General features: G+C 50.2%; 2 protein-coding genes across 2 annotated transcripts; one reads left to right on the top strand and one right to left on the bottom strand.

Annotated features, from left to right (window-relative positions):
* The first annotated feature begins 286 nt into the window (after positions 1–286).
* Positions 287–6,096, top strand: eif4a3 (eukaryotic translation initiation factor 4A3). The gene is made up of 12 exons (XM_041035930.1): positions 287–553; positions 1,137–1,209; positions 1,298–1,364; positions 1,508–1,570; positions 1,663–1,795; positions 1,931–2,011; positions 2,576–2,717; positions 2,851–2,989; positions 3,498–3,613; positions 3,879–3,986; positions 4,779–4,906; positions 5,907–6,096. Exons 1-12 carry the CDS (start codon positions 400–402, stop codon positions 5,921–5,923), a joined length of 1,221 nt encoding a protein of 406 aa, XP_040891864.1. The 5' UTR covers positions 287–399; the 3' UTR covers positions 5,924–6,096.
* Positions 6,097–6,754: 658 nt separating this feature from the next.
* On the bottom strand, positions 6,755–11,374 carry soul4 (heme-binding protein soul4). The gene is made up of 6 exons (XM_041037276.1): positions 11,250–11,374; positions 10,232–10,464; positions 9,567–9,652; positions 8,883–9,024; positions 8,108–8,291; positions 6,755–7,746 (listed from the first exon to the last, which is right to left on the bottom strand). Exons 2-6 carry the CDS (start codon positions 10,389–10,391, stop codon positions 7,572–7,574), a joined length of 747 nt encoding a protein of 248 aa, XP_040893210.1. The 5' UTR covers positions 10,392–10,464; positions 11,250–11,374; the 3' UTR covers positions 6,755–7,571.
* Between the last annotated feature and the right edge of the window lie 556 nt (positions 11,375–11,930).

Below are 11,930 nucleotides of genomic sequence, written 5' to 3'. Positions count from 1 at the left end.
ACCGGCGAGACGCGGGTCTTTCAGATCCAGATTCAGATTCAGAGAACTTTATTTGTCCCCGGGGAGCAATTTAAGACACACTGAGCAGCATGAGGTGGAAGACAAGGCACAAGACAACAAAAGAGAAACACAAATATACAAACCGTGTACAAACTGTTGTTAGTTTGAGTTTTATTTTTAATAAAAATGTGGAACAGCCTTTGAATCTATGGAAACAAACCAGTACCTGTACTTCAAGGAAGTGACGCCACACACTACGTCGCATACTGCATACGTCAGCAGCGCGACACGTGCGGCGGTGTTTCTTCCCCTGTGTTAGCCGTTAGCAGCGCCGCGCGGGCAGTTTCAGTGTCTGCGGATTCTCGGTGAGTTTCGGTCGAATAAAACTTTCAGAGCACGATGGCTGCTGCCGGGGTTCAGGGCAGAAAGAGGATCCTCAAGGAGGAGGACATGACCAAGGTGGAGTTTGAGACCAGCGAGGAGGTTGACGTTACCCCCACCTTCGACACCATGGGACTCCGAGAGGACCTGCTCCGCGGAATCTACGCCTACGGTAGGACGAGGATGTGCGCGGCCTCCGAGGGGAGAATTAGCTTAGCATGCTAAAGCTAACTCCTCATTCGCGCAGCGTTTTCTAAGTTGACTTTGATGTGATAAGTTTCCTTGGGTTACCTGCACAGGTTTATTTAGTTTCAGACAAAGAGGATTGACTGTAAATGGTAATATGTTGGTTATATTATGGTTGTACGACGTTCACCGGCTCTCCGGTTAGCATTAGCCGTTCCTGGTACCGCGGAGCTCTTATCCTTCTCCGGGTGAAGGATCAGCTGGGCGCTTTCCGTGCCGCTCTTATTAATTACCGAGTGTGTTTGGTCGGATCCCGGTCCCCGCTGTCCTCGGTGTTATTGTCCAGTCGGACTGTAACTGTAGGTACGAGCGGAGAACCGCGTCTCACTGTTTAGATCCTGTGTTTTACCGGAGGAGCGCCGGACCAGCGGGGAGGCGCTGGCAGGCAGAAATACATGTGTGAAATATTTCTCAGAGCCGCGGAACAGCCGTGCAGTCCAGCTGTGCAGTCCAGCTGTGCTCTGTGGTCACCAGGTGTTGACCGTGACTCTGTGTGTTCTGTATTTCAGGTTTTGAGAAACCCTCTGCGATCCAGCAGAGAGCCATCAAACAGATCATCAAAGGCAGAGACGTCATCGCTCAGTAAGAACTTTAACACCTGACCTCAGACCTGTGGTGGTGCTGTGCTTACCCAGTGTGTCCGCTAACAGCTGGTCTCTGATCTGTGCAGGTCTCAGTCTGGAACAGGAAAAACGGCCACCTTCTGTGTGTCGGTGCTGCAGTGTCTGGACATCCAGGTCAGTGTCCAGGAGACGTCTCGTGCTCCTGTTGTTTGTCCATTTTTGACTGACATAACCGTCAAGTTGAAATCGGACGCGGCTCGTCCGAACTCAGCCGCTGGGCTGATGACATCATGCTGTGATGTGTTTCCTGTCTGCAGGTGAGGGAGACCCAGGCTCTGATCCTTGCTCCAACCAGAGAGTTGGCCGGACAGATTCAGAAGGTAGATCCACTGACGCGGACACACCCAGCCAATCACGCCTCAGCAGGTGTGCAAGGTGCCCTGTTCTCTGATTGGTTCTCTGTTGTGTTCAGGTGCTGCTGGCGCTGGGAGATTACATGAATGTTCAGTGTCACGCCTGCATTGGGGGGACCAACGTGGGGGAGGACATCAGGAAGCTGGACTACGGTCAGCACGTGGTGGCTGGGACACCTGGACGAGTGTTTGGTGAGTCAGAACACCTGTGCCCTGCTGACGGACTCGGCTGATTCTGTCCAGTGGGACCTGTCTCTGTGCTGAATGCTGGTTGGTCAGGCTCTGACCGGAGCAGCCAATAGGAAGTTAACATTTGTTGTCCTGCAGATATGATTCGTCGCAGGAGTCTGAGGACGAGAGCCATCAAGATGCTGGTGCTGGACGAAGCTGACGAGATGCTCAACAAAGGTGAGTCACCTGGAGACGAACACACCTGGATCATTCTGTGATGTCTGACCCCAGATCAGCAGACACAGCTCCCTGTGAACAGGAAGACACCTGGACCAGAATCTGGCTCATATGGGGGACCCTCCTGCTGAGGGCCGGGCTGGGTGAGAGGAGGAAGATAGGACAGCTGGGAACGGAGGAGAGGAGGAGAAGGACATGCAGCGTATAGATACACACAGGAAGTGTACGATGTTAGAGGGACAGCATTCAGATCCCAGAACAGTTAGTGGATGCTGCAGGGGGACAGGGACAGGTACAGAGACACCTGCAGACAGGTACAGAAACAGACCAGACAGAGACAGGCACAGGACGACGGGACAGAGAGGACACAGAGTTAATGATATGGAATAAAGGCTGATAAATGTGAGAGTGGGTCTGAGGAGAGACAGAGAGGCCAGAGACAGAGCAGAGACGTGAGTGCAGGTCTGTGTTCTGATCTCCATCCAGGCTGGACGCTGGTCGTCCTTGTTGTGTTTGTGTTGTCTGCACAGTGTTCAGATCGACAGTGTTGTTGTTCCTGTTCAGGTTTTAAGGAGCAGATCTACGACGTGTACCGTTACCTGCCCCCCGCCACACAGGTGGTTCTGATCAGCGCCACGCTGCCGCACGAGATCCTGGAGATGACCAACAAGTTCATGACCGACCCCATCCGCATCCTGGTCAAACGGTCAGTGCAGGAACCCACAGAGACACAGGGACATGCAGACACGTCCTCACGGTCCCAGCGTTTTTAATGAACTGAACTCTGACACCACGTCTCTCTCTCTCCCCCTGTGTGTGTGAATGTCTCTCGCCCTCAGTGATGAGCTGACCCTGGAGGGGATAAAGCAGTTCTTCGTGGCCGTGGAGAGAGAGGAGTGGAAGTTCGACACTTTGTGTGACCTGTACGACACGCTGACCATCACACAGGCCGTCATCTTCTGCAACACCAAGAGGAAGGTCAGACTCATGGACGCACACAGAGAGACAGACACACACAGACAGAGACACAGAGACACAGACACACAGACACACACAGAGACACTGACGCTGAACGCATCGTGACATGAACGAGCTGAAACTCTGTCACATTGAAGCTCCTGCTGTCCTCCACCTGCTGATGTCTGGTGTCCTGCTGACAGCTGAAGCACTCTGTCTTGTTCTGATGGTGTTGGTGGACGGGTGGTGGATGTGTTGTAGATTAGTTTGGGCTCAGCTTTGTCTCTTTATCTTATTTCATTGTTTGCATCAAATCACCAAAGCAGATTCTTAGAGATGTGGAACCTTTTCACTGACAAAGCAATAAACCTGATTCTGAATCAGAGTGAAGCACTGAACATGTCTCCGTCTGTCCCCCCCTCTGTCTGTGAATACACCTCCGGTTTACCCCCACCCACCCCCACCCCACCGGGGTGTGTGGATACGTCTCTGATAGTCTGCTGAGTCTCTGTGTCCATCTGTCTTTCAGGTGGATTGGCTGACAGAGAAGATGAGGGAGGCCAACTTCACGGTGTCGTCCATGCACGGAGACATGCCTCAGAAAGAGAGGGAGTCCATCATGAAGGAGTTCAGATCAGGAGCCAGGTAACACACACAGCAGGATGGGGCCTGAGCCACAGACAGACCAGGAGCAGAGACAGAGAGCAGGAGACAGATCAGTTTCTCCAGCAGCTGACTTGGCGTGAGACAGACAGGCAGACAGATCATGTTCCCTCTTTAATTTCCTTTTCCTTCAGTTAGTCGTTTAGGTCGGAGCAGCTTTACCCTTCGCACAGACGCCGTCAGCCTTCAGGAGTGATGGACAGCTGTGTCTCACTGTGTTTCCGTCCTGTCTTTGATCTGTTTTCAGTCGTGTGTTGATCTCGACGGACGTTTGGGCTCGAGGTTTGGACGTTCCTCAAGTTTCTCTGATCATCAACTACGACCTGCCCAACAACAGAGAGCTCTACATCCACAGGTGCACATCACAGCATTCAGCACAGCGTTTCCCTCCACAGGAAGTAGTCCTGCAGGTGTGATCAGCAAAGGACGTCCTGTCAAACTGCACTGATTCTGTCAGTTATGGATAAAATGAAGACATTCTTCTTCTACTCCTGTAAAAATGGAAACAGAGAGAGGGCTGGGCAAGTTAACACCTTATTACTGTGTTAACACATTAATTAATTAACACCAACAATTATTTTAGCGCGTATTAATGCAGTTTTTATTTTATTTATTTTGATCAAAGTCCGTCGCTCACCTGCTCTGAGGGTCACAGGTGAGGTGGGAGGTTGATCAGTATTGGCTTGGGATGGGCCCAAGCCAATACTCAACCAATGAGAGCGTTTTGGGCGGGCCTAAGGCTGCTGCAGCGCTCACATGATGATCACTGTGGAACATGTGGGTCTGATGATCGAATGATGACATGTATGAGCCTCGACGCAGCGTCACAAGGAGAACGCACGAGTCGTATGAAACAGAAAGGCGTCACAGCGTGCACCGACTGCTGGTCTCACTGGAGACTGCTGGACGTTGCTGGGTAACCATAGTTACCACGGTGCATTGTATTGTTGCCCAGCACTAAACAGAAATAAAAAATAATGATGAACATGAAACATTTGTCCATTTCAGCGTGAGACGTTTGAGCTTTTCTGTTCCTGCTCAAAGTTTAATTTCATGATCTAATAAATGTTCGTCGTTGCTTCGCTTTAACGTTTGTCCTGTTTAAATCTGTCTCGACCTCAGTTAACCTCTAACTCTCGTCCTCCAGGATTGGTCGATCTGGTCGTTATGGTCGTAAAGGTGTGGCCATTAACTTTGTGAAGAACGACGACATCAGGATCCTGAGGGACATCGAGCAGTACTACTCCACACAGATCGACGAGATGCCCATGAACGGTACGAGTCGGCCAATCACAGATCGGCTGCTGCTGCTGACCACTCAGAGCGTCCATGTCCTCTGCAAATGATGTCGAGCGCTGATGTCACAGCAGAGGAGGAGCCGAGTGGTTCACTTTCCATATTTTCTGTCATCAAGATAAAAACTAGTTTGTGTCTGTGAGGTTCAGAGGAGTCCAGCTGCACTCACGTATCACTCCACAGAAAGTAGTCCCGGCACAGAGCTCCTTTGTCCTTCTTATCGTCAGCCTTCCCAGGGGAGGGGTTAGACTTAAAAGCTGTGGCTCGGGCCTCTGGCCGCTCTGACGGGACTGGTCCCAGACTGGTTGAGCTGATTAAGACCTCTGACCCGTGTTATCATTATAATCATTATTATTATTATTGTTGTCAGTGGCGCAGCATTGGGTGATTTGAGGTCAGTGGTGTTGTTTTTATGGAATGTGATTTACAGGCTTAAAGCTTGTCCGTCCTCAGTCTCTCCTCGGTCCGTCCTCAGTCCGTCCTCAGTCTGTCCTCAGCTGGTTCAGTCCAGCTCCGGCTGCAGTCAGAGGCCGGGTGGCCGGCTTGGAGTGCTGATCTGGGGTCAGACTCTGGGTCTCTGTACAGCTCTTTGAGACCGTTGTGATTGTGGCAGCTGTATAAATAAAGCTGGATTGAACTGAATTTGATGGAGCCTGTTTTAGTCTCATGATGAAAAAACACTGAGGTTAGAACATTCGATCAGCTGCTGCAGCTGGTGACAGAACCAGACCAGCAGACAGCAGCGTCACTGCAGCACTGTTACCATGGAAATACACAAACAGCAGTTTAATCAGAGACTGATGTGTTGAAGAGTGACACAGCCGCCGTGTGAACTCGGTTAGCCGATGTTAGCATAGCTAGGACTGTGGCTAACATGGAGCTAGCATTTTAGTTGACGTGACTAGCGAGCTGATGCACTTAGCTTCCTGTGATTGGATGTGTCCACACTGACGTGTTTCTGTCCGTGTTCTCTCTGCAGTGGCCGACCTGATCTGATCTCACCTGGATGACATCATACCAGAGGCCCCTCCCCGCTGACTTCCTGTTATATCCTGTCTTTATTTTTTATTTTTTAGTAGTTTTAGAGTATCCCTGAATTCACCTGTTGAGCTTAAAACGACTGTAAGTCTCCAGATTTGTTTTTGTAAATAAAGTTGTTTTGGATCCCGGTCGGTTTGTTGTCTGTTCTGAGCGAAGGTGAAACAGGATGTTTACAGATTCATCAGCTGATGACGACGACTGTCCTTCGTTCTTCAGTCTGTGAGAACACTCAGAGGCAGGTTTTATAGTTTGATCTGTTTGTGTTGAAACCACAGCTGCTGAAAACTCACCTGCGTCTCCTCCTGCTCGCTGAGGCCCCGCCCTCCTCAGACGCTGTGTTTTTTGTTTTATTCCTTCTCCGTTGATCAGGTTCACAGAGCTTCTCTTTTAGCAGACGTCAAAAAACCCTTCACACGCATCTTTAACCTGAGCCCGAGCGTGGAACCCTGCTCACGTTCTCCTTCAGAGGGAACCCTGCTTCACTTCACACACCGAGGTCCTTGAAGGCACCGTGTTCCTCGTGGTGGATTTAAAGTTCCTGGGTGAGTGTGAGGTTTATTAAAACCAAACTGATTTTGAACTGAAGTTTAACCCGAACCTTTCGTTTCTCTGCTGAATGTTAATAAAACCAGAAAATGACGACAGTCAAATTCGTATTTCACGTTTAACCTCAGGTTAACGTTCATTTGTCACTGTTCATCAAATCGTTAGCTAATGATTCATTACTCATCTAAAAATCTGTCGTCTCACCTGATGTTTGAATCTGTAGGAAAAGCCTCACACGCATCACTTTCACTGCCCAGTTTAATATTTTATACACAGATGTTGGAATAGAAAGAAAAAAACATCGACAGTAAAAATGAAGCTTCAGCAGCTCAGATGAGAACAGGCGTCGGAATTCACAGCTGATTTCACATCAGCTGTCCTTCAAACATGGAGGAGAAGATGTTTCACGTTAAACCTTCAGAGGACACAGAATCAGAGCATCCTTTCATCTAACACTGACTCCACGAGGACCAGTCTCAGGACTCAGACCCGGCTCAGGTCTGAGGGACGTATGGAGACTAACGCACAGAAAACCGAACGCTCAGAGCTGCACATTAAAGGCAACGTTCACGCTTCTGTTCCAGCCTGCATCAAACCAACTCACATGTCCATGTGAACATGTGACGTCCTCAGGTTTTCTGAAGCTTCATCAGTTTGACCAACGTCCATGTGGACACGTGACTTGGTTGGACACAGGCTGGAATAAAAGTTTGAGCGTGTCCTTTAATCCACCTCAGAGGGGACATGTCACTTCCTGCTTCCTCGTGATGATGTCAGACTGATGTCTTAGTTTCATTGGTCAAGTTTGAAGATGGAGGCGAAGTGACGCGGGATCATCTTAAAGTGTGAACCAATGGGCTGTCAGTTAGTCAGAGAGACGCATTCTGATTGGACAAGAGGGGTGAGGGGCAGGGCTTAGTGTCAGGACCTGTTAGCAAACATACACCAGCTCTGATTGGTCAGTTTGACATTTAAAAAAATCAGACATAAGAAGTGTACAAAACAAACCAGCCAATCAGAGGAGGAGGTGAGGGAGAAGAGGATGATGGGAAGGCATCTACAGATTGCGTCTGATGAACCAGATCTCGTTCCTGCGGCGGGGTACGCCGGGGTTCTCATACACGGCGACCATGTAGTCGTCTCTGCGGAGGTCGTCGGTGGCGCCGAGGATCTCCCACAGCAGACCGATCTGACGGGTCACCGTCTCCTCCGTGGTCGTTCCCAAGAACGTCCTGTGGGCCAATCAGAAAGCAGACACTCTGACAATGACTAATCAATGAACTGATCACTGGTTTCAGCTGCAGAACTGAAGCTGTGTTCATGTGATGAACGCTCCACACCTGTGCTGGGGGACTTCCCATCATGCACCGGGCTCCTCTCTGTCTGCTCTCATTCATATTCATACATGTTACTGACTGAGCTTCTTCTCTTTCCTGTGGTTCTGTTCTTTCTCTCCTCTCCTCTCTGCTGTCGCTCTCTGCAGAGTCTGGATCTGCTGCTCCCATTAGTCTCATTAATTATTATTATTATTCCTACTATTAGTCTGAACATCATTAGTCGTCGTCCACATGGAGGTGATGGCGATGTGCTCACCTGGCCACGACCCTGATTGGCTCTCTGTAGACAATGGTGATGTCGGGGTCAAAGGGCTGGGGGGGGTTGGTCTGAAACTCCGCCGGCAGGAAGAACGACGTCTGGACGTCTTTTTCAAATGTGGTTCCATCCTCCATTACGTGGATGTTACTGACCACAGGCACCGTCATCCCCAGGTATCCACCTATACACAATCAATACATGATAATCAATACTGATCATCTACAGACAATCAAAGGAATTATGTTATGTTTTAAATTCTCCTGTTTTTAAACCTGAGTTTAATTTGACCTCAGTCAAACGGTCTGTGCAGAGACTCGCTCGCTGCACAAAGTTTGACTTTTCAGTTTCAGTTCAGTGAAACTGATTTTCATTCAGAAGCCTCAGAACGTGACGCAGGCGTGCGGCAGACTCCGCCCTGATCCTCACCTCTGTGCCGCCGTCTCTTTTTACCAACGTTTTCTTTTTGGATTCAAAGTCTGAAAATATTTTTGGATTCTCCTGAAACCAGACGAATGATTCAATAACCAACAGTTTAATCTGAAATGGTTAAAAATTACACCTGCTGCACACGTGATGTCACTTCCTCAAACTGTGACAAGCTGTGACGCTAAAATCAGACGTCTGTCCTGGTTTTGTCCTGGGTATGTCCTGGGTCGTCTGAATTCTCAGTCAGCCTTATTTCTGTTGTTAGTATTGTTGTTGTTATTGCATCATGTGGCGCTGGGTCAGTGGGAGGGGCTAATTAAGGTGTGTGCTGGTGGGCGGGTCTGACCTGCAGAGTTCTCTTTACAGATGAAGCGCATCAGTTTCATGAAGCCGGTGGAGATGCTCTGCTCGTACAGGTCGTCCCCTCGGGTCACGCAGGCCCAGTGTCCCGCCGGATACACCCGCTCCTCGTACAGCAGCTCGTCCATCTGCAGGAGGCGGAGACACACCTCAGCCGTTTATTCAGACACGAGTGTGAGACCGTCCACATGTGGTTCGGCCAAAACTGGGTCCTGTACTACAGTCGGCACTGAGCCCGACCACAGTCAGAGATCAGCAGATCCCTGCTCCGGGTCGGACAGACCTACGACTCTTTGTATGAGGAAGTGATGTCACAGTTTTTCCTTTAACACTCAGGTTCACGTGTGACGTTCGTACAGATCAGAGCAGACTTCAGGCCACAGACACACATGGGTTCTACGCCTTCAGGTTTCGAACCCTGACGAACTTTCTGTCTCTGACAGAAACCAGGACACTGGTCTGTAAAGACCTGCTCAGACAAGGTCCCACAGCACGACTGTGAACCAGCTCTCAGAGACCAAAAAGGTCAGCAGGGACACCAGTAACCAGGTCTCTGAGTAAACACGAGATCCAGATCCTCAGTGTGACGTAAACCCTGAGAACACACTCAGTAACACACACACACACACACAGGTCATGACCCTGACTGACAGCGTCTCGGGGTCTTTACCTTCTCGTGGTGGGAAATCAGAGTGAAGGGGAGGGGCTCCCTCTGCTGGCGGTTGCGGGTCATTTCCTGTATGGGTCCGGTCATGTCTGTAACACACACACAGATCCAGCTGAGTGACGACACCTCAAACACTGAGGTGCTGGACGTGGTGCGGCCTGAGGACAGAGACCTGGGACAGAGACCTGATCCAGTCCATCAGGTCTCTGTCCCACCTGATGAGATGAAAACGACCTGTCTGATCTGGGATGTTTTTTTTCATAAGGTGCAGGTTATGCATTACCTGCCATTATCAGAACCACTTCCTGTTCTGCTGCTCAGCCTTCACAATAAAAGCAGTGACTGTATTTTCATGCACAGGATGAACGTGAACCAGAGACAGGAAGCTGCAGAGACTGAGAGGACTGAGACCATCCTCATCATCCTCACTGACCCGGTAAGCATCACGCCATAAACCACATTTTAAATAAGTTCTTTCTCACTGAGATGCTTTTATTCTGAAGGAAAAACAGGAAGGAATAATTAATTTGAGGGAATAAACTGACAGAATGGCTGCCAGTGTTTTCCAGGTTAGCTCCGGTAAAGGTGTGTCTCTGTCCGGTCCGTCAACGCACTAGTCCAAATAAACACGATGCTACGTTTTGTCAGGGCTGACCCCGCCCCCTCACCTGGAGGAACCGACACCTGGTGGGTGCTGGCAACCGCCTGCCAATGAGTCAGCAGTCGGTCTCTGTCCTCTTCATCCATTGGCTCGGGGTTGTCTGTGATGTCATCGTCCAGCTGCTCGTCGTCCAATCCGTCAAGGTCTTCCAGAGAGATCAGAGCCATGGCCGCTGGGGGAGGAGACAACCTTTGACCTGCAGAGACCGTCCACTGAGGCAGACTGGATTACCGATTAGTCCTGCAGAGACAGACCGACAGAGACAGGTAAAATAACAGGTGAAGGTAAAAGAGGCGACTGAAGCGTCAGCTGACGTCACTGCAGGTGAGTCAGTTTGAGTGAAGACACAAACAGCTCCGAGGACAGAAGCTGCCGGCCGAGGACAGGTTCTGTCTGTGGGGGTGTCCTCCCACAGTCCACACACCTGCAGGTTAAATGGCAGCTGTACCTGTCCAGCTGAGGACGCTCCGACCTGATCAGCTGTTTGTTGTTGTTGTTTACACAGAAGCTTCGTCTCACTCAGCCGTCAGACTTTTATTTTGTAAACCGGATCTGATGGATCTGATAGTGGATCAATGAAGGAAATTTAAACTTAAAACTTCGACCGGGTTTTTAACTCGTTTCACCTCATGACCGACGAACCGTCCCGAGTCCGGACACATCCGCTTCACCTGGACTACCGACGTCATTAAAAAGCCCGTTTCCGTTCAGGGTACCGGTCCAGGTCTCTGTCCGGGCCCCGGAGGAAAGTAGGTCACCGCGGAACCGGGTCCGTACACAAAGACCCAGGCCGCTGAGCCGCTTCAGTCCGGCTCGGTTCGAACTGAAACTGAACAGTGAAAAGCCCGGGCCCAGAAACAGCACGGACCCAAACCGGACCGGGTTTAGTTAGCACGGTGGAGTTAGCAGAGTTAGCACGGTGCTACATCTGCATCGCTACAACGGTTCTCCCGGATCTGCGGACCGGGTCCGGGTCTGGTTAGAACCATCAACTGTCGGACTCATCGCGGGGCTGTTCGACTTACCGGGCTGAGGTCGCACCTGTTCGCCAGGTGAGTCCGCTGCTGCTGACTCCGTCAACAACAACAAGTCTGCTTCCGCTTCTCTGCTTCCGCCCGGCAGCGCGCTCCCAACACTTCAAAATAAGAGCCTGCAGCTTTTGTTGAACTGTAAACAAAGACGCTGAAGGATTGAAGTGGTTTGGTAACGAGACGGTGACCTGAGAGCAGGTCTGCAGGTCCACCAGAACCCGAACCAGAACCAGTGTCCCGCCGAATTAATGAAGCTCCAGCAGCTGCTTCATCATCCACACTGAAATCTGCTGGAGAAAACTCTGACCTGCTACAGAGCCTGTGCTCACACACAAACACAAACAGCTGATCTGATTCAGACATCTGGGATTTAATACTTAGATTTTTGGAGTAAATGGACTGAAAGGACAGAAGCACCTAACGACCGCAGAGTAACAGGACTGGGTCTCTAACCAGACAAAGACCCTCACTCTGCACCATTTCTGTCATAATCTCATTAATCACACATTTGTTAGAGTCCGTCCGCTTGTCCATCCTCTGTCCTCTGTCCTCCATCCAGTGGACCTGATCTTGTAAAGAGTCAAATCTGGTTTAAAGGCTCAGTCACTGATTCTGTTTGTCAGACTCAGTAAATATGTCCTCATGGTCGTCCAGCTGTCCACTCTGTCCACTCTG

Source organism: Toxotes jaculatrix, chromosome 4 (genome assembly GCF_017976425.1).
Source record: "Toxotes jaculatrix isolate fToxJac2 chromosome 4, fToxJac2.pri, whole genome shotgun sequence".
Taxonomy (NCBI): domain Eukaryota; kingdom Metazoa; phylum Chordata; class Actinopteri; family Toxotidae; genus Toxotes; species Toxotes jaculatrix.
Note: the sequence above shows the minus strand (reverse complement) of the source record. Positions and strands in the feature narration are given on the sequence as shown.